Source organism: Odontesthes bonariensis, chromosome 4 (genome assembly GCF_027942865.1).
Source record: "Odontesthes bonariensis isolate fOdoBon6 chromosome 4, fOdoBon6.hap1, whole genome shotgun sequence".
Classification (NCBI taxonomy): Eukaryota; Metazoa; Chordata; class Actinopteri; order Atheriniformes; family Atherinopsidae; genus Odontesthes; species Odontesthes bonariensis.
In genome coordinates this window covers 8,209,205-8,231,032 of record NC_134509.1, presented here as the reverse complement: position 1 = coordinate 8,231,032, position 21,828 = coordinate 8,209,205, and the positions used below count along the sequence as shown (strand labels likewise).

General features: G+C 39.3%; 1 protein-coding gene across 1 annotated transcript in view; it reads right to left on the bottom strand.

Annotated features, from left to right (window-relative positions):
- Nucleotides 1-21,828, bottom strand: part of adgrl3.1 (adhesion G protein-coupled receptor L3.1) — a 131,635-nt gene that overhangs the window by 87,707 nt on the left and 22,100 nt on the right. The window contains exons 3-4 of the mRNA XM_075462777.1: nt 9,463-9,628; nt 1,419-1,632 (exon numbers count right to left, since the gene is read on the bottom strand). Coding sequence (XP_075318892.1) covers nt 1,419-1,632; nt 9,463-9,622 — 374 coding nt within the window. The 5' untranslated portion in view covers nt 9,623-9,628. The remainder of the gene's footprint in view (nt 1-1,418; nt 1,633-9,462; nt 9,629-21,828) is intronic.

The window sequence follows — 21,828 nt, the reverse complement described above, 5'->3', positions numbered from 1 at the left end:
AAACAGCATTTCTGCCTATTTTGTTTAAAGTGAGCAAATATCCTTTTTTCCATGCACTTAAAAAAAACAAAATAAATGTTACTTCCAACATCCTAAACAAAGCTCTGGTTTTATTATTTTGTCATTTTATTATCATTATCTGCATCTTCAAACAGAAATATTCCTAAGGACTTGTTATACAAAAATTAGATTTTATGTTAAATATTGAATGGGGAAGTTTAATGGTGTTTTTGCCCTTTCTTTTATTCTATGTTTTCAACGCAATAACTTTTCGACGTTCGCCACAGGTTCATGTCAAATTTAGAAGACAAAAAACAGGAGCATATGTTTGTAGGAGACACCTTTAATAGGCAGTTTACTTTGGCCGCAAAAAAAAATCCCTTTTTTCAAGGTATTTAATTTCACAGAATTTCCAAAAACACTGAAAACTTACACCTCTTGTATTTTTCATAATTTAGGTACCAGATGGTGTTCTTTATATAGTTTAATTTAATTTGATCTTTAAATTACATGAAGCTGAAATTGAAATTTTCAATCTCAACTTTTAATTTGATGTTTTTTTTTCTCTGTTCATTGCTTTGTCATTTTTTTATTTTTTTATGAAAACTTTTCATATTAATCATCTTGAAAGGGAAAAAAAAAACACTTTCCGTCATAACTGTCTTACTTTACGTGACAAACTTTTCTGGGTAAATATGGTTTTTCCTACACTCTTGTAAGGCGTTATTTATTGCACAAAACTGCTAAGATAATTTACCGGTGGCAAATACAAGTTCACCATCATGACCGTTTCCTATTTCACTTACATATGCTACAATTAAACACACACTCATTTAATAATCCTCCTTCCAAACAAGAATAGGAATCAGACCATTGCTGGCTACTATAACTGTGACACCTAACCCGTATTTATCAAGCCACATTTGTCATTTTTAATAACAAGAAACACCAGAGACATAAAATGAACATCTGCAATTGTAAAAGCAATAAAAATCAAAACTGAGCATTTAAGTCAGTGACAAACTGATAATGAACTGTGAAGCATTCGTCGCCCTCGCTCATTGTGCACCCCGAAAGCACTGTCAGGAAAGGAGGCAGTCACGCTGGAGAGGCGTGCGGGGTAGGTGTTACCTGACTCACTTTCATCCTGCAGCTTTGTGGTATTGTGCCATAGTACATGTACAGGAAGTGTGAGGGGCAGAACTGCAAGGTATGAGGCTTAGTTACACTGGATTCTCTGGGTTTACTATAATTTTTGTCCTCCATTCCTTCACACGAAGATTGGCAGGGGTTGTGTTTAAGATGTTGTTTCCTGTGATCTTCTTAAAAGCAGGTTGTCATGTTGGCAATTCAGAGCTTGACACATGACCAGGATGACCTATAAACTCAGACAAAGACACATGCACACAAAGACTGACCTGAGTGACATGATCTTGTAGGCATCCGGCAGGTAGCACCGTGTGTTCTCCATCTGGGCCGGGTCCGAGTCGCAGATCTTGTCATCAGTGCGGCCGTAGTTGGCGCTCTCGATCATGATGACATCTGTGCCTGGACAGCGTAGTTCGATAGGGTAGGACTCACAAGACAGCTCCCTGCGCACAACTGCCATGGGGATAGGGGCACGGCCATACACTGGACACACAAAAAGACACATTAGCATCACAAGATTGCTACTTGCTCTAATGACAGTCAGTTCATTTTTGCTTTTGAACCACCAAAATACCCAGATCTGTTAGTAGGGCTGCTTTGTATCTCTGCGCAGTAGAGGCTTAAATTGTACAAGAATAAAATGTCTTTAACCAAAACTCTATTTGTACTCCTGTCATAGAGACTTGATTATCCCAAATACACGAAAACAACAGCATCAGTGTAGATTTTTCACGAGGGCATGCCCACTGTCGCAAGTGAACCGAATAGGTAATTACTGCTTTGTAATTAGCTGTTTTGGACATCTTTGCAGATAGTGGATAATTGCCTGGCCATTTTAACAGACACTTAGAGCTGCAGAGATTACTCAAAGATGGCAATGCACAATTATTCCCAGAAGTATTAAGCTTGATGCATGCGTCCACTCCAGTAAAATAGGAAACATTTCATTAATTCCATTGTCAATGAGGCTACTGAACTCGTGGATATTTTTGTTTGTGTGCCATCCACTCGACTGTGGAAAAAGGCACCCACAGAAAACCGAGCTATGATACAGAGCTGCTGTAAAAGTGTTGTGTGATGTCGGTGGTGTGGGGCTGTATGTTCCCAGGGATTTCGGTTGTTGTGGTGTAGCTTGGATGTTGTTATTCTTTGTTGTTGAGAGCAGCAGTCCCTGGGAGGCTCAACCAACATCCCCTGATAGATAGGTTATTAGCTGAGGTGTTCACATGAGTTTTCTTTTTTTTTCCATCACCTAAACCTTTCTTTGATATTAAAGTAGACTGTATTATTTCTAATGTTATACAAGATACTGTGTGTCAACAGCTAGCTCCTCCTGAGTAAACTCAACTGAGAATATGTGCCACATCCAGAGCAATATACATATTATGAATTCTGACTATTGAATCAATACAATGTATTAAATTCGGACCAAACTGGTGTCAAGGCAAAGTTTTGAAACAGCTTGCTCCTCCATTTTAAGACCTTTTAACCTGTCAGAACCTTTTAAATTAGTTCCTGAAAGCATATTCACATGTGCGTGTATGAACACGCGCAACAATCGACAGACACAGGCCTAAAACATCTCCAAAAAGCGAGCCGCACCACCACCTTCCTCGTTCTCCCTGTGACGGTAACCATAGAAACCCTTTCCTGCCTCCCTTGGCTCTTTCATTCGTTAGGGGAGCGTCATGGTGACACATATGCAGCAAAGAATCTGAATGAGCTCAATGACACTCTGCTCGGGCTCAACTTAATACTGCCCTTCACCACATCTTACACACACACAGAGGCACACGTGCATACAAATGCTCAGTGTGGTGGAATTTCAAGGAAGAAATTCACAGCCATTGTTGCCTATATCTGTGCGGTGCTGGTACCTGAGGGCACAACACTGATAATGGCAGGCCATAGCTTAGAGATAGGACTGATATATAAGTGACATTTACTGAAAATGTCCTCTTTGATGAACAGACACTTGCGCACACACGTAGGAACATCGCCGTAGGCCATGATTAGACCTTAAGCACACATTCAGATTGGGTGTGTGTGTCTCCGGAGTCGGTGAAGAATTAAGGGGCATCTTTGGTTTCTGTGTGTGTAAGCTTCGCTACTTAGGGCACTGGGGCAACAATCTGTTAACTAAAGTGTTAGTTTGCTAGTTTTCAATGGCTGCATCACGACGGCCTTTGTGAGGAGGAATATATATGAAAGAAAGAGTTAAGTGAAGCATGCAAGAGATCAATGCAAAGTATTGTGAGGAAGCTGTCTAGACAAGATTTGGATAAGATATCTTTTAGCGTTGCCTTGCAGTGTACCCACTGGGCGTAAAGCAGACTTTATAACACAAAAGCACAAAAACATTTGCACTCTAAATCTAAAGGAGGGGTATGTCTGTATTCCATAATAACATTTTTATTGATTTGTATTGACCTTTATTTAGGTCAATAGGATACGTGATACTGAGGTAAGAAAAAAAATATTTATTTTATTACAGCATCTTAGCAAAGGCTGCAGCAGCACAGTTAACAGATTAGAACCATCCAGGACTCCGTCTTTTGGGCAATGTAACAAACTTCAAATGAAGTCAGAGTTCCAGGAAATGTATTGACATAGCTTTTACTTCTTTCCAGAAAATGCATCGCGTTAACCTGGAAGTCAGATTCATCGCTCTCTATATCGAAATGGATATCAGAAATGATGACCTGTTTACCTTTAGAGAAAATCACACGTCATGAAAAATAAACATGACACCTTTTTAAAGATCTGGCAACCTTTTATTCAGTATGTTGAAACATTACCCCTAACAGCTGTGGACTCTCTGTAAGCCTTGAACTATCAATTATAAATTGATAATAACGTCCAGGTACATTGTTTAAGATGTCTTTGACACATCTATTACAATGTAATAATTGCATTTTTTTGTTTTTATTATAATAATTCTATGTATTTTCTTTATTTTCTTAAATACTATTATTATTATTACTATCATTATTGATAGTATTATTATCATTATTATTATCATTACTATTATTGTTACTTATTTGTTAGTATTTATTATTTATACTACTTTACCTGCTGGAATGAGTTGTACTGTGCATAACTGAAAACTTCAAAATATAGTATTAAAAAAAAGAAAAGAAAATTAGGTTAATATATCTTTAGATGAATAACAACACATGACTTATTACACCGTGTCATTGTAATCAAACTGTAGATGCAGTATGTACAAAACTAAGTACAGTCCATGATTGAATAGCTTGTTGCTTTTAGCAGCAATAACTGAACTGCACAACAACTCAATTGAGGTAACTGTTTTCTGTATAATGTTACCAGTCTCATCATTGTGGAGGAATTTTGGCCCACTCTTTTTACAATGAAGCTTCAGTTCGTTGATGCTTGCAGGCATTTAGTTTATTCACAGCTCTCTTAAAGTCCCGCCACAGCTTTCCAATCAGGTTGAGGTCTGGACTTTGACTGGGTCATTCAATTAACTTGATTCTTTTCTTTTTTTCAGCCATTCTGTTGCTGCTGCTGTGCTTGGGATCATTGTCCTGATGCATGACCTAATTTCCAAGCTTTAGCCTTCAGACAGATGGGCAAACATTTGACTCCAGAATACTTTGGTATACAGAGGTTTTCATGGTCGACTGCAAGGTGCCCTGGTCCTGTGGCTGCAAAGTAAGACCAAATCTTCACCCTTCCACCACTGTGTCTTTTTCTAACTGTACTGTCATAAACTTTAAAACTTAACATGCTAACTGAAGCCCGTAGAGTCTGAGATGTAGCGCTTTGGCTTTTAGCAGTTTCTCTGAACAGTGAACAGTCTCACCTTGGTTAGGAACTTGCTGGAACGACCACTGGCTGCTACATACTCTGTTCATTTCTTTGGAAGTAGTGAGGGTGTACTTTTTGTTTTCACACAGTTTCCTCAATTTGGCTGAGTTCTTTTCAAAGAACCAAGAACTGAGCAAGCCGCATTTATCTGTGGTTGCATTTACCAAATCTTGAAATATGGGATAGATAATTTCTCTTATTATTACATAAAGCCTTTGCATTGATGGAAGGTATAATTCCTTCTTCACATGACTGTACATGTAACAAATAAAGCTGAATCTGGTGACTGGCAAGTTCAAACTCTTTTGAGCTCAAGAGAAAGAGTCAATTTGTTCCCTCACTGTTCACGTTTCAAGCTGGAATGAGTCAGATTCTGGGTTGAAAAAAGCAAACCAAATTCACCAGGCAAGCAGGAGGTCTTTTTCAGAATGTCTGAGCTGAGTTTACTTAGTTGAGACAGGAATTGCTCCATGACAGCTCATGCTGTGTATAAGCCTCGCCACCTGAGAATATTTTTTAACGGCGTTTTGTTTCTTTTTTCAAAATTAATGGTGCAGCTTAATCGCCCAATGCTTTATGGCAAATTTCATGATGAAACCATCCAAATGTGAAAACTAAATGGCATTTTACTTTTTTTTTTTGCATGGTGCAAATCAGCAAAACCTCCCTAATATTGTCAATTGGGCATCACTTGTGTGTTAAAGTTTAAGTTAGTCATAATGAAGGTGTGCCAGGGTGGGATGTCAGTTACATTTATGGGTCTTGAATCATATCCCAACCATATGGCCAATATAGAAGTAATATTTCTTGAAAACTTTTTTGAAATCATCAAACAATTCATAAAATGATAATTTTTGGTAATAAAGTGCCAAGGTGAAGTCAATTAAAAAACACTGCCACCATAAGCAGAACTAAATGTCATGACTGGCACATAATCCTGTCTCATCTGTCACCTTTTAGCTCATGTTTTTACATCAGCTGCCTCGCCTATAGTAACGCAGTGTTTAATCTGACTAAAAACAATTCCCTCTATGTATATTTGCCCTTTTTGCAAATGAGAATGTTCAGTCACGCCACACCTTTTGCACATGCACTCAGCCACATACAGTATGTTCCCATGTTTAGCTCCCTGCCTTTGCCCACATCTAATAATGTTGAGCTGTAAGTGCATGTTAATGCATCTGTCATTAGTTGTGTAAGTGGTGACAGAAACTTGGCAGCTGCTGATAGTACAGACAATCTTATTCAGACACTCTCATTGCCTCAGGGGGCTGAAACAAAAGGATATTGATTTCTACATTTGGGCCAAGAACAAGAGAGTGGCGAAAGAAGTGGATAGATAGAAAGACGGAGAATGAGAGGGTGAGAGGAGAAAGGAGAGAGAGATTTAAAAGGTGATATCTCACTTGAACTGCCAAAGCATTTGGCCAGTGCTGGAGTCTGACATATGTGTCCTCTGAGTAAAATAAATAAATACACATTTTTAAGAGCAAAAGATATTCTAAAGGTTATTCTTTCTTTTTTTTTCAATACATTCTATGACAAGAGATAAAAATCAAAACAAGGTATCATACAATACCAGCAGAAAGTTTTGCCATACCCTTGGGACAGCTGCTTTTTAAAATGAAAACTTTCACTCCAGCAAGATATCCTGAACATTCAAGATTGCTCAAAACTGCTTTGCCCTGTCACAGAAACATATCTGTACATAATTGTGCTGCCACCACCGTGCTTGAGTGTAGGGCTGTTAATGATAGGATGTTCCTTGACTGGTTCCCTCAAAACATGTCAACACATGTCATTGTGAATAATTTGTTCTTCTTGTTCTTCTCAGTTTGGCTAGGCAGCCAGATTCAGGAAGTATGTTGGTGCTTAACACTTCCTCCATTTTATTTCTGGATGGGAGCAAATGTTGCTCTAAAAGATGTAAATACCTTTCAGCATTCATGTCTTTCCAGATGTGCAGGTTGCCAGTTCAATAGTAACGCACCCCCATACCATTAGAGATTTCGTCTTTTAAATTTAGCAATTACAGCAACCTGGAGGGTGTCTAACTTTTCATATTCACTATGTTTTCAGTGTTCCATTGTTAATAAAGTATTGTTCATGGGATTTCTAAATTATTGCATCCTGTTATTGTTTACACAGGATCCCAACTTTTTTAGAACTTGGGCTGTTGAGAGATGGGAGCGACTGAGCTTTTTGCAACTTTCAATGCCTCAGAAATGTTCTCGTGTACCTCTCCAGATCTAAACCTCGACACAGTCCTGTCTCACAGGTCTCTAGACAATTCTCTCCACACCAGTTTTGGTTTAGTTTTCACTCTGACACACACTATAATTCGTGATGCCTTATGTCGATCTTTGCCTCTTCTTAATTATGTCTAATGAGTTGAGCTGTGCACAGGTGGACTTCAGTGAAGTTGTCGAGGCATCACACGCGTCAAAGATCAAAGCAGGATGCAACAAAGCTCAGTTGCAACTGTTATGACAGAAAGTCTCTACACATATTTTCATGGCACATTGAAATTTTGCCTTGATAAATGAACAAAACGATTGCTTCTTTGTCAATTGGAACATCATGTGTCGATTTAGAATACATTTAATTCATGCTAAGATTAATCTCAAATCTAAAAATGTCAAAAAGCTTAAGGGAACTGAGACTGTTTAGTATGCACTGTGAAAACTGTCCATACAGCCAATTACCAATATAGATTTTAGAATATAACTGCCCACCAAATAAACACTCGTTGGGCAGACCAAAGCTGACATGTCATGATGATTGTCAGGGACAATCTTCCTTTTGGATGCCTGTGACAACTTCCAGACTGAATATTGTCATGTATGCATATTTTCTCGGTTTTTAATGAAATCATGCTATTGGTCACCCTCTATACTTGTCTGATGCTTTAACAAATATTCATCCAATGATGAATATAATGAACTTGTGCAAATTGTATCTTATTGATTTTTTGATTGATTTCTTGTTTATTATTAGCAGCAGCAGCAGCACTTCCCTTTATGAAAAAAATTGTGAAATGTTTTCCACATTCTTTTAAATTAATGCAATTGTACCAACTTTAAAGGCCCAACCCGCTCAACAAGTCCACTCTGGTAAAACTGCTTGTACCAGATCACTTCAAAGCCCCCAAAAATATGTTTTGCTGTCACTTTTACTTATTTGTTTATTTATTTATTTTTATTTTTTTGGTTATTTTTTCACAACTCTCTAATATCCCGTAATAATGACAACACTCAGCTTAGTGGGAAAGATGAAGTGCTTTCCATGTGTCCAGAGAGTTAAACTGTCTTTGTTTCAGCAAATCCCTCCAAGTATAAACACCATGATTTGCATATGTCGACTTATCCTTCAGACACTGATGCAAATGCTTTTGACTGAGACTCATCTCTCAGTGTTGAAGCAAAGCCCTCAGTGGCTGCTTGCTTGTGAGCACTCCCTGTGTGTGCCTGAAACTGTCCATGTGAGTCCAAAGTATTTCAGTGTTTAAAGCATATCATCTGCGCAAGCCTGGCACCAGGCATGTGGGCAAGTACAAAGTTCCAAATTGTGATTGACAGCAGCCATTAATAGGATTAAGTCCAAGTGGGCCAGAGCTCCCTCTTGGAGTCTTCAAAGCTCACTATCACAGGGGAGAGCAGGGAACATATAGATGACCTACTGGCACTGCATCTCCACTGGTGCATGTGTGGGCAGCCTAACTATGTGTACATTAATAAGGTAGAGGATACATGTGCATTAACGAATGAGTGAATGTTTCATTGGAATCGCAGCTGCAGTGTTTCTTTTTACGTCCTTGGGTAAGTGGGGGCGGATGAGGAGTCAAAGCAGTGCCATGAAATACCAGACTTCAGTTCGAGGTATCACTTTTTCTTGCCCTCTGACTAGATAAAAATATGTGGAAAAGAACCTCCTGATAAATTGGTGCTTGTTAAATAAACTTAAGTGCCTGAAGATTTATGCAAAGCACCCAAAATAGTTCAGAAAACTACAGAATTTACATATATATATATATATATACATTGTGTTTTGTGAAAGTTTGTCGTGGTTTTTTTTGTTTTCTAGTCATTGTGTTTTCTGTTTTTTCCTTTTTGTTTGTTCGTTTGGTCTTCTGAAATGCTGAGGTTTTGTTCAAAGTTGTTGTATTTTACACTTCAGAGACACCACAGCAGGGCGATGATGTTCCATTAGAAAAAAAATGTCAAGGTTTCATGTTGTTTCATATTTTCTCCAATCAGTTTGGTACTCGTAAAAATGTACAAATCTAGGCGACACGGTCAGCTTCGTTTTTTGTGTGTGTTTCAGTTTAGCTTTTAGTCCAATTGTGACATAAAAGAAGGCGCTGAACATCTTTATTGTTAAGGCAGAAGTTCTGCTAAGTGTGAAAATAAGGCAGTGATTATCGTTACATTTAAGTCGCAAGGTAATTGGAATACTGAGGAATGAGTAATGTGAACTTACCAATGGCGATGGGAGCAAGCAAGGTTGAGATGAAGAGTAGGCATCTGGCCCACATGACGTCTGAGTTTGACCTGGAAGTGTGTGTGGAGGTACTTCCTGCTGAGCCCGGACAGTCGTGTGGTGAGCTGTTTCTCTCACAGCTCAGTGTTCCTGACACCATACAGGCCTGTAAAGTGACACACACAGTCACAAAAGAGTTGCTCACTTGGCTGCCACATTATGACACTTCATTTAGGCCAATGGATTTACTTGCAGTTCAAGATGCACTAAAGTTTGATATATATATATATTTTCCCCTTCAACAACAGATCATCTTTCTGATTATTAACGAAAATATGAATTATCAAGACTTTAAGAAATTAAAAAGCAGTCTCTTGTACATTGGTGTTCAATTTATGAAATGGAGCAAACACAATTCAAAGAAGCTGTTGAACTGCATCAAAATATATAAGTGAATCTAATGTATTTATTCATGAGTGATTATATATTCGTTAAAACTGATTCAAAAGGAATTCAAAAGCTGCTCCTTAACAGATCCAATACAGCTTGAATAACACTGCACTGGTGAAAAATGTAGAGCAGCTCAAAAACAACCGCTATTCTTGTTGGGCAGATTTTACAAACACATATTTCACAACGCAACAGATCATATGCCAGATAATCAATGCACAACAAATCTGCGAGGGAAATGGAAACACTAAATGCTAAATTCCGATTACTTATAGTTTGCATGAGGATGCCTCTATGCGTACCAGGATTCACTTCACTTACTATTCCACATCAACATCAAAGTGTGAAATATAGTGATGTTCCGATCTAATTGTTCATTTCATGGTCCATCAGCGATAAACAATTAATAAGATGATGGTTTCTGAGATAAGTTCCAGCAGTGTTGAGCTGGTTAGCCTTGTTTCCCCTTCCCTTTTTTTTCAGAACATATTAAGCAGACCAGCATTGTTCAATCACTGGCTCATTCGCCCACTCACTCAGCCAAACAAATAAATCAATTACCTTCTACCTGCACCCACAAATTTACCCTTTCCGTGATACAAAGAGGGAAATTTACACATTTCCTCTTCTGAAGTTGTTTGTTGATATTATTTTTTAAGTATGCAGAAGGGGCCAAAGCATCACACAGCCATTATATAATCAACCTATTCGTTTTTTGAATAAACATAATTTTTCATGCGAATAGTTCAAAGGTAACAGAAGCCCTATTTTGTGCCTAAATGTTCCCTGTTCTCAGGGGAGGACAGACTTAGCTCTGAATAAACAGGCATGTCAAGTTTGTGTGTGTGTGTGTGTGTGTGTGTGTGTGTGTGTGTGTGTGTGTGTGTGTGTGTGCGTGTGTGTGTGCGTGCGTGTGTGTGACTTTAAGAGAGACAGGCAGCAGAAATTTGCAAGAGCTGGGGACAGATGGAGCAAAGCAGACAGCCAGAGTCATGGGAAATAAATCATGTGTAACAGAGACTATTGATCAGTGCGGCCATATCATTTTGGCCCAGCAGAGACTAATACAATAGTGAACTATCTCCATCACGCCATGCTGTGAAAGAAAATCACTGCTTTGGCAAACTCTCTCCCATAGAAACTTTTGATAAGTACTGTTACCAATATTTGTTTTTTCATTTATTCAAATGAAACTTTGAAATAAATCTGATATATATCAAAGTTATTTCTATAATAGCTATAATTATATATATTAAAAATATATATATATATTATTTTTATTTTATTTTTTTTACATCCATCATGTGTCAAACGTCACTTTTGAACACTGTCAATGACAAAAGCCTCACATTGGCATGACAGACAGATATACCTACAGGCATGAATCTGAATCTCTGAGAACAGACCCAAGACACACAGCAAGATAAGCGCTGTGGAGTCATCCAGAGCTTCATTGATGGGGTTCTTTTTTGGAGGTCAAAAATAAATCCTTGAAATTGAAAATTAATTTAAGATTATGATCATAACAATTCAAGCTGAACTTAATTTCAACTGAGTCTGAGCAGTATGGTCAATTTGATTTGCATTCCATCATAAAGAAGTCAAAGCATTTTATCCAATCAGGTCATTTTTATAAACTTTGATCATAATCTTTTACTTCTGGATCACAGAACAGCCCTCATCCTTTATTTTTCTCTTTAAAACTTTATAGATATAAAATCTTGCAATTGAACTTAGGGTCCTTTTTCCATGAATCTAATATTGTTTTCTATGTTTCCAGCTCTTTTTTTGGCCAACAGAGACTCTATTCAAAACATCCAAATAGGTTTGTGCATACCCTTAAATACAACCCATAGGGGTGTCTTCTAGGCTGAAAGAGCCAAATACAACTTCCATGAGTGTTTCGACATTGAAGCAAATGTCATTCTCATGTTTTTCTTTTCATCGGTAATACATTTTTTTTAATGGAGGAAGAAGAGAGGTGGATGTGGTGATTGTGTGCAGCTCCTTCAACAACTGCAACATTTTTTTTTCAAAGCCTCGGTATGCTACTCCGTCGCTATCCGTCAATCCGACTCCGTGGTCACACAGAGGCTACTAAACCTTTCGAAGTTCTCCGTCGGGATGTCGGATACGCAAGGCAATTCACCTCCCGATCAGTAGGCGTCGCTAAGCTAGACGACCTAATCTCGCGACGTCTATCGTGAAAGTCGTTGATTAATTGTTCACCCTCCGGCTCCGTTCCACTCCTCACAGTGAACGATGGCGACAGAGAGAGAAAGACTGTTGTTGGAGTTGGAGCTCATTGATATTGAAATGCAAATAATTTTGATCAAATGTTGACCGGCACACAGTAAACTCTTTCAAAAATGGCGGTGTTGTGGTTGTGAGAGAAAGGAGCTAAACCGGAAAACTGATTCCGGAAATTATGTTGTTAGCCGACCAATCACAACCCTTCCGGTCTCCGCGAGTCTCCGTCTCCTCGACGGATAGATAGGAATTTTGGCCAACGCACGCAAGCGACGAAGAGCGTCTCGGGGAGGGTCTCCGTGGCTCTCCGTAGCCTTTCCCGGACGACTATAAATCGGGCTTCACTCTCTTGGTTTACATAAAAAATAACACTTTACAGAAACAAATTTGTCCTTTGGGTTTGGATGACAACATTACTTGGCTAGGGTTAAAAATTAAATCTAAAAATATATACAAAATATATTCTTTTTACGATGATACCAACAACTCATATGCAGTTGCTCAAGACCACTTGAGGTCGCATGCTCTCTAAAGGTTGGTTGATCGGTTGTCATTGTCGGAATGAACAAAAGAATTGTAAGGTACAGTTACAAAATGTTTTAAAGGATTTTATTTTGAATTCATCTCTGTCAAACAAGTTTGGTGTGAAAAGAAAATGACTGATCAATTGTATAAAATGTACGCGTCATATTTACAGCATAGCTTTTTCACACAAATGCTTCAAATTCCATGATTCAGAGCATCCCTTTTAAGGCTTTCTTAAAAATAACCTTGAACGCCGCACATTCAAATACATTCAGCTGCCTAAATAAAAGCTTTTGTACCCGATTCTATGGGAGTGAGATTTCATTTCAGCTAACAGTTCCTGACAAATCCCTAATGGCTCTAAAATGATAGACTCACAACACACTCCTGTGCATTATTCTTGCCGCCGCTTAAACAACTGCGCAAACTGCCCCATTTTGATTGATTGGACCCTAACTCGGTCGAACATGAGCAATTTGACCAGCTGTCCCCAGCTAGACAGAGGAGGCACACGGCAACATATGGCCGGACGCCACCAGTCACAGCATTCCTCTGTTTCATAATTCAAAAGCTATTCCATCACCCCGTATGCTCCACCGCCACCACACCCATTGGTTAATTAACCCTTTCATTTCCTCTGAGCTCATGGTGACTTCACAGACAATAGTTACGTGTTAGCCTGAAGCAGTCCGGGACTAATCCAAAGTCAAATCAGTCTAGTTATGTTCATAATTCAGTAGGGCTGCATTCTCCCATATGCTCAGATAATGACATAAAAATACGTTCCATCCAAAGAGTCCATAATGAATAGACAATGGTGACTGCCCCAAGCAGTGCCTTGTTTTTGTAACCTGTTTCCTTTCATTATATTAATCTGTTGATAGGTTGGAATATTACGAATAAACAGCCAGTAATTATGCTAATTATCAGAACATATGTGATGTGTTTACACTCTGTATTCATCAAAAGATTGTGCGCATAAGGTCTGGCAGACATCATGTGAACCTGTGAACCTACTTTCAGTTTAAAAGGGCACATTTTTTAAAAATGAGCTCAACATTTCTTCTCTTTGGAGCCACACCCAAGTAGATAGCAACAGAACACAACATCAGCTAATGGGCAGAGCCAGACTAAAACTGATATCTGTCGCTGGATTTATGTCCTTAGATGTATCTGCTGCTTCCATCCATCTCCACTTCAGTCATATCTGTTTAATCTTTGTTGAAAATATTCCAAATCTAACAATAATTGATCCTTTTTTGCCTTGAAAAGTTTGCTGCCAAACGGACATAAGATTTTCAATATCTTTGACACAAGAGACTTGTGATTTATATTTTGTTAGTAAAGTTATTCCAATTAAAAGTCCCCACACATTGTGTACTTTAGAGAATGAAGAAAACAGACCACTCCCTGGTCGTCATGCATGTGTAAGTGACAGGAACTCTATGTCCTATATATTTCTGCCCTGAATCTTCATTTCCTACAGCGTCGGCATTAACAACGCTGTCGCCAAGGTCGCACCACTCACACACCATATTGCATGCATCCATGAACTACTTGATGTCTGGCTCATTCTGTTCACCAAGGCAGCCTGAGTCAATGTGTCTGTAAATGTGGGGGTGTGTGTGTGTGTGTGTGTGTGTGCGTGCGCGTGTGTGTGTGTGTGTGTGCAGTCTCTTAACGAGAGTCCTGCCTGTCACAGCACTTCTCATTCGGGGATTCTTTCTTTCGCTAATGAGTGCTGACCAGTCTGGGCTACCTTGTCAACATGCGTCACACGCACACACTCACACGCACGTGCACCTGTTACCCCAATCCCCCCCAGTTTACACGCACACACACACACACACACGCTCATCACTTGGAGACCAGATGCCCTACTACCTCAGCCTGCAGGCAGACACTCTTACATGTGTCCATGCTGTATTTGTAGTCTATACTGTGTATATGCCGAAAAAGAATGCAGCAAGGACATTACATTTCAGTAGTTAGAATAATAACATCAAAAAGCAAAGAATAAGCTATGACACAGAATTTCCATACTCTCCTAAATTAGACAAGCAGAAAAGAGTTTCTTCAGAGGTGAAAGAAAACTGAATGCATCCTCATAAGATAAACCCTCCAATTTGTAGAATTGTTTTATTGAGATATGTGTTGACAAAGCACAGTCAGACAAGGCAATTGATGTGTTCCATAAAAAAAAAAGTTTCATGTAAATTTACAACCATGTACATGCACTTAGTCAGACTAGTTTGTTTTTCAGTGTACCAGAATTGCAAAGGAAAGCACTCAGCTTTTTTTCCTTCACCTTGCCATTTTGCTTCACTTTGTTTTTCTTCACCTGTTTTTTGCTTCCTTCTCTTTAGACTCCTCAGTTGTTCGTTCTTTGCTCTGCTGGAGGGAAACGTCAGTGCAGAGCAAAGCTCGGGGGGCTATGCACCATGTTCAGTAAAATGGCATGTGTCCGCCAAGCTATGGTAAATTACCTCCAGTTGGCCTGCTAGGGTAGGTTTAACCACCATGGATTTTGTGTGTATGCCTGTGTGTGTGTCTGTGTGGGGGGGGTGTTGGTAAGAGAGTGGGAGCAGCGTGGCAAATCATCATCAGTGCAGGTAGACAAGCTGGAAGAATTTTGATTGGAGTGACCATGCATGTGACACACACATAGAGACATACACACAAAGCCCGGTTGTTAATCTTGCAGCATTGAGCAGGAGATGATTGACCAGGATGGAAGCTGGTGGGAGACTGGCCTGTGGCCAATAATTGGAGACACCAGCACACCTATTACAACTTATGCACACTTATATGAAGAGCAATGTACAACAAGCATGTACACAAACCATAATGAGCGATTTTCAGTAGAAGGCCTGAAATGCTGATTGGCAGCAAGTGGCCCCACGGTGTGTCCAGAGGCTGAGGGAAACTGTCTGCTCCAAACAATGTGAATGTCTTGACATCTCGACCACAACACGTTTCTGTACTGTTGCATGTGTCTGGAGGTTTTGAGCATGGGGAAGCTCGGATACAATCCCCCCTCGGACCACATTAAAATCACAATTAATAATGAGTTGGTGTCACATGTTTTACTCTGGCCAAATCTAAACTCAACGAGACAAACAGTCATGTCAGCTAGTGTCTCTCATTTTGAAAGTGTATATCAAGCTGGTGCAACCAGAAAGCCGTATGGTTGTTCCCACTGGCAATTTTCATGTAATGATGTACAGTACACACACACATACGCACACACTGATGCATGCAGACGTGTGTGAGTAGGTGGGTGAGGGGCTGGTTGACTATAGGAATGTGCACAATTGTCATCGGTGCCTGGAAGACAAGTAGCCCGGCTGGCGATTTATTTCATACAGTGGTTGTAAATCCTTTGTGCGGCTGAGCAGCAAAGAACTGCAGAGTGCTGCAGAGTAGCCTTCAAGGTATGGGTCACCCCCACATCAGTGTGACATGTTTTGGTCATTTAATGTCCTCACCGGGAAGATTGGTGGTGGCAATTTAGTGACATTGTGTTCTATGTATTGTAAAGGCTGTTTTTTCGGTCATTTTTCTTAAATCTTTAGATTAATGTACACATTTCTTTTTTACCATTTAGTCCAAACATCTTTTTTCTAACACGATATGCTGATGAATAATAGGACATGGCAGCACAGATCAGGCTGAATCTGGTCCCCTTTGCATTTTGCATGAGACAAATATTCAAAAAAAGGCTGTACTGTCATATCAGTCCATTTCCCTCTGTTGCTCTGAAAAGAAAATGTTTATCATCTGCACAAATGTGTCTCTAACATGACATATCATTTTAAAATCATCTCCTCTCCAAATAGTTCAAAGCTTTGGAGTCAGCATCTCATTCTCTTCCTCTATGTTAGACACGCTATACATCTGGGGAAGGCTCTGGCTTTGACCGGCCCACTGCAGTTTCTGCATGGCTGCCTCTGGCTGCTCTAAGGACACTCCCAGAAATCCGATGCACTGAAACCACCCTGAAAATCCATCGCCAAACGACCTCGTGTGCAAGGCACATCCGTTTTGATTCCACTCTGCCTGGCGGCTAGACACCACTTTCTGTTCTGCCGTGCTCTGAACTTTCTAATGCTCCAGTCTAATCAAGTCTGTGCACACTGCCTCCCTCGTGAGACAAGATTTTGCTAAGGTGGAGATATGCAACGAAGAATCGAAAAAGGAGGAGAAGTGGAGTTGAGGGGATGGTTGGGGAATGAAGAGAAGATGAAGGATAAGGGGGGGGGGGGGCAGAAGATGAAGTAGGATATGCCTGGAGGAGGTCAGGGAGGAAAAGAGCTCAGAAAAACTGATAAAAGAAAGAGGAATTAGGCAGGAGTGACATAGGGATGGAGACGGAGTAGAGCCAGTGAGAATGCCAAAAGCAAATTAATAAAGCACTTATATTCTATCTCACTGTTTATCTGTGGCATCAAATATTATAACACAATTTAATAAAACAAAGCCTTTAGACATCAGATAATGTTTCAATAAGCTCAATTTCATAATGTAATATGTATGTATACTCATGTAATATGCATGAGTATATGTGCATCAAACTTACATAGGCCCTATTATGCTTCCCTACAAAGGCCACAACATGACTAATAGCACTTGGTCACAATTGAGTGTAACAGAATTATCTGACTAAGAAAGCATGCTCCCATTGAACAATTTGCATTTCATGTGAAAAGTCAACATTGTCTGCAAGAATGTCAGCATATAAATTGTTAACATGCATAAGTAGAGTAAAACCAGCATAAAGTACGACATATTACCGGTTCAGGAGATTGTCAGCCCTGGTGTTAAAGAGTCTTTGTAGCCAACACCAGGTTTAAACCCCTGATCAGTTATCAAGTGAAAGTGAGTGTGACTCGTTGATGTTTTTTGTCTTTCTGGGGTTTTCTAAACACATAAAATTGCCCACAAAAACCTCTCATTTCTCAGATTCAGAATGCTCACCTCACATCTGGCTTGAAAAATGAAAGCATAAAATGTCACCCCAGATTTGAAATGGATAAAGTGTTTTAAAGCTTTTTCTCATATTCACTGGAGTCGTGAAAAGTTCTTGAGACAGTGAGGGAATGCAAAAGTCCACAACATTACCTCCAGACTTTCTGGAGCAATTTTCCACCCAGCTGCCTAGTAAAATCTCCAGAACATCATCGGATGAAGCAATGTGTATAAATGTGCCAGCAAATACTCTGGAGCTTTTCCTGCCGATATGCCAGTTAGCCTAGTTAGTATGTGCTGGTGAAATGTTGTCCTTTCTACTAGTCTGTATGCTGCTTCCTGCTCACTCCTTGCCATCATGGATACCCCCAGATACATACAGTACCCGTATCAGCACAACTAGGGGCCTCATCTGTTATTCTCAAGTGTTATAAAGAAAACATAGCGATTTCCACAGCACAATTGTAGAGGCTGCCTCCTTTGTGCTCTTGACAGCCATCCCCCACAACCTCCTTCCTAACATTTCCAGCCGGGAGAGTGCATCTCCAGCTGAACGCCTCCTGCTGTGCTTTGGTGAACAGCAACCTTGGAAAAAGTTCGGACCAAAGTTCCTGTATGAAAATGGCTTACGTTCTATCTGATTTGACTGAGGTTGTCGGAGCAGTAAAGCATATTGTTTTATTACCATTTCATATTGGCATATCAGGTAAATTGACCAAAATACTCATCTTTGTAAAAAATATTCTGCATAGAGATGGTTCCAAGACTCTGTACACTGTAGGAACAAACCCTCAAGCATCCCTTGTTATTGTGGGATAGTTTTTTTTTTTTTTTTAATGTGAAATTGTGCTGCTAGCTTGACCAAGACTCCTGGATGAGATCCGGTATATCTTAACTTTTCTGGTAAAAAAAAAAACTAAGACCAAAAAGGGAAAAAAAAGAATACATGAATTGTGGTAAAAAAAAAAAAACTAAGACCAAAAAGGGAAAAAAAGAATACATGAATTGTGGTAAAAAAAAAACTAAGACCAAAAAGGGAAAAAAAGAATACATGAATTGTGGTAAAAAAAAAACTAAGACCAAAAAGGGAAAAAAAAGAATACATGAATTGTGGTAAAAAAAAAAAAAAACTAAGACCAAAAAGGGAAAAAAAGAATACATGAATTGTGGTAAAAAAAAAAACTAAGACCAAAAAGGGAAAAAAAAGAATACATGAATTGTGGTAAAAAAAAAAAAACTAAGACCAAAAAGGGAAAAAAAAGAATACATGAATTGTGAAAATGTGCCTCGCAACTGACAAAGGACATTTGTATTTTTGCTCAATAAATGGATGCTCTAAACAAGTAACTGTGCCATATACATACATCTTCAAGCCTTCACAGTCAAACAGGTATATTAATATGCAGCCTCCTGCATGGAGCTGGAACCGAGTAACCCATAAGGGGAAGTTATTGGTTTGCAAAACTGCCCCTGAAACACTTACTTATGTCAATGAGACAAGCACTGACGTTGATTCCACTGCCACTTCTTTTGCTTTCCCCTTTTGATTCATCTGTCTTCTCCTTCATACCACCTTCTCGCTCCCCCATCGCCATCTCCCTCTCTTCCACTCTGTCACCGTGTTCTAAACCCAGTACTGTCACAGTGGATATGTCAAAGCCATGCCTTAAAGGCAGAGGCAGGGTTTGTGTGTGTCTGTGCAATTGTATTTGCAAGAGAAGAGGAGAAGAGAAACTTGCCCCGTACAGTATGAAGAACAGCTACCTCAGCAGTGAATAATGCTACTTTAAAGAGGAGGCAAACAGGCAGGATAGGACACTCATGGCCTAGATTTAAACCTTAATGAAAGGACCAGGCTTGTTTAGTGGGAAGATACGCTCAAATCTTTGTCACCTTTCTTGTTGTAGGGCTTTATCGTCGTATTTATCATTTATTTTTTTGGTTCAGGACAATTCCTTCTGGTTTCATTTTCTACTGCTGTCTTCCATCCAGTTTATTTCTCTGGTTTAAACACATCTTATCTGTGCTGCTTTTTCTTATCGTCTTTTTTCTTTGCCTCCTCTGTCTTCATTGTCATCTGCCCAACAAACCCATTTCCCTCTTTTGTTCGGTAAACAAGATTAGAAATGTTTATTGTCTCCATTGTTTTCTATTTCCATTTCTAACTAACCTTATACAAAAGACCTAGAAAATGAGACTTCTGCTCCCATTTCTCTCATGGTAGATCAAGGTACTTTCCCTGAAAAATGCAAAAAAAAAAAAATGTTCGGAATCAGCAAACTTCAAAAACTCTCGTTGATCCCTTTGATTCAGTTGGCTGGGGAAAAGATGATTTCTGTGTGGGGCATTAGGACCAAACATTTGCAGCCATTGCAGTACAGGGCAGATATGATCTGTGTATATCAGGGTACTTAAATATTTATTTTAAAAAAAGCCTTTCTGGGGTGCTTACCAGGCTCTTCATAATTTAATAATGCATAAGCACCAACACTGGTATATAAATATAAAAGGAGGCACTTAAGGCTGAATTGTCTAACTGCTGAGAAAATGGCATTAGAAATGCAAATAAATCTACCTAAGAGGAGAGTACATTCATTTGCAGATTGTCACCTTGAGTTGTGTATAAAAAGTTTTTTTTTTTTTAAATAAACAGGTTGCTGTACATATGGAGAAATCTTCCTCAGACTTAACAAAGAAGATATTAAACATTACAGCCTCTTTTGAGCTGCTTTGACAGCAGTGCTGCTCAGAACAGCGATGAGCATATAATGTCTTTCGTTAGTTGCATTTTTTAGTTCGAAAATCTAAATTGAGCAAGAGATTTTCTTGAAAGTTTACTGGCATTGAGGAGGCACAGCGGTGGTTATACAGTGCTAGAAATGTACCTGGAACATTAACACATAAAAATCGAGGCTTATTACTGTTCCCTGCTGGGTTGAACTTTAGATTTCAGCTCACACATAAAATGGTTTACCATATCACTGGATTTAAGTTCTAACGGAGAACGCTATGAATATCTTTCCTATATTATCATACCTGTGTTAACCAACAGTCATATGAATGGCATCAGCCATCCTTACAACGAGATTCAAAGGTATTTGAAATGCAAGCGCACAAGAACCATGATTCTGTGACTGGAGGGCAAAGTGGTTATTTGCTGCTCCGGCAAAGATCTCCACTGTCGCATTTCTGATAAGCTCTATCCATCACTTCTCTAAAACTAATGATACAATGAGCTCCTGCAGGATGTATGGGCGGCAATTTTGATGCAATCAATGGAGACAGCAAAAGTAAACACAGTGCTAAATGTCAGCTACAGTGATTGCACTGCCACAATATCACCTGGGGTGGGGGATCCAAACAACCAAAATCAATAATCTTATCATTTCATATTCAAATCACACAGGGCAGAGGTCTGGATCTTATTGCAGTTTTCATATCCCTGATGGGCTGATATGTTCTAATCAACAACCTGGAGCAGGCATGTGTATTGAAAATAGTAATTCACCCGAGTTAGACGATAGAGCACGGTGATATTTTTCTTTTAACTACTGTATGTTCGTGTTACTTTGCCATGGCACGGTTTGATGTCCTTCAAATAAAAATAAAGCAAGGGAACATTTTGCATGTGTTAAAGGTAGGGTAGGATATCCTGGATTTTGAGTCCAGCGAAGCTGCATTTTGAAAATACACAGGTAAAAAGTCCCAACCCTTTTCTTCACTTTCCCCCCGAAGGCACGCCTCTAGAGTACATGAACGCGCACGAGCACGAAGGTGCACGAGCGCTGTTCTGACAGCAAGCATCGATCGTTGCCGTATTTAGTATTTAGTATTTAGTATATGCTAACTATACGTTTAATAATGCTAGGTGCTAGCCAAGCCTGCTCTAGTTTAGCTTCCTGCCAAGCTTCTGGACGCGTAATTCGTTCACGGAGCAGGGTACGTGCACAGGGGGAAGGAGGGGTGAGCAGATTGCGGTTTGATAGACGGCATCAGTATCCAATCATTGTGAACGGTCCGTTCACAATGATTGGATACTGTTTTTCCTAGATTGTACGCTCTAGAGGCCACTAAAAAATTTTATATTTGTGTCAAAACTTTTAATTAATTGGTTGCAATGGGAGTGTGAAGAGTATTTCAAGCAATATGTAAAAAAATGTTCCAGAAAAAGAT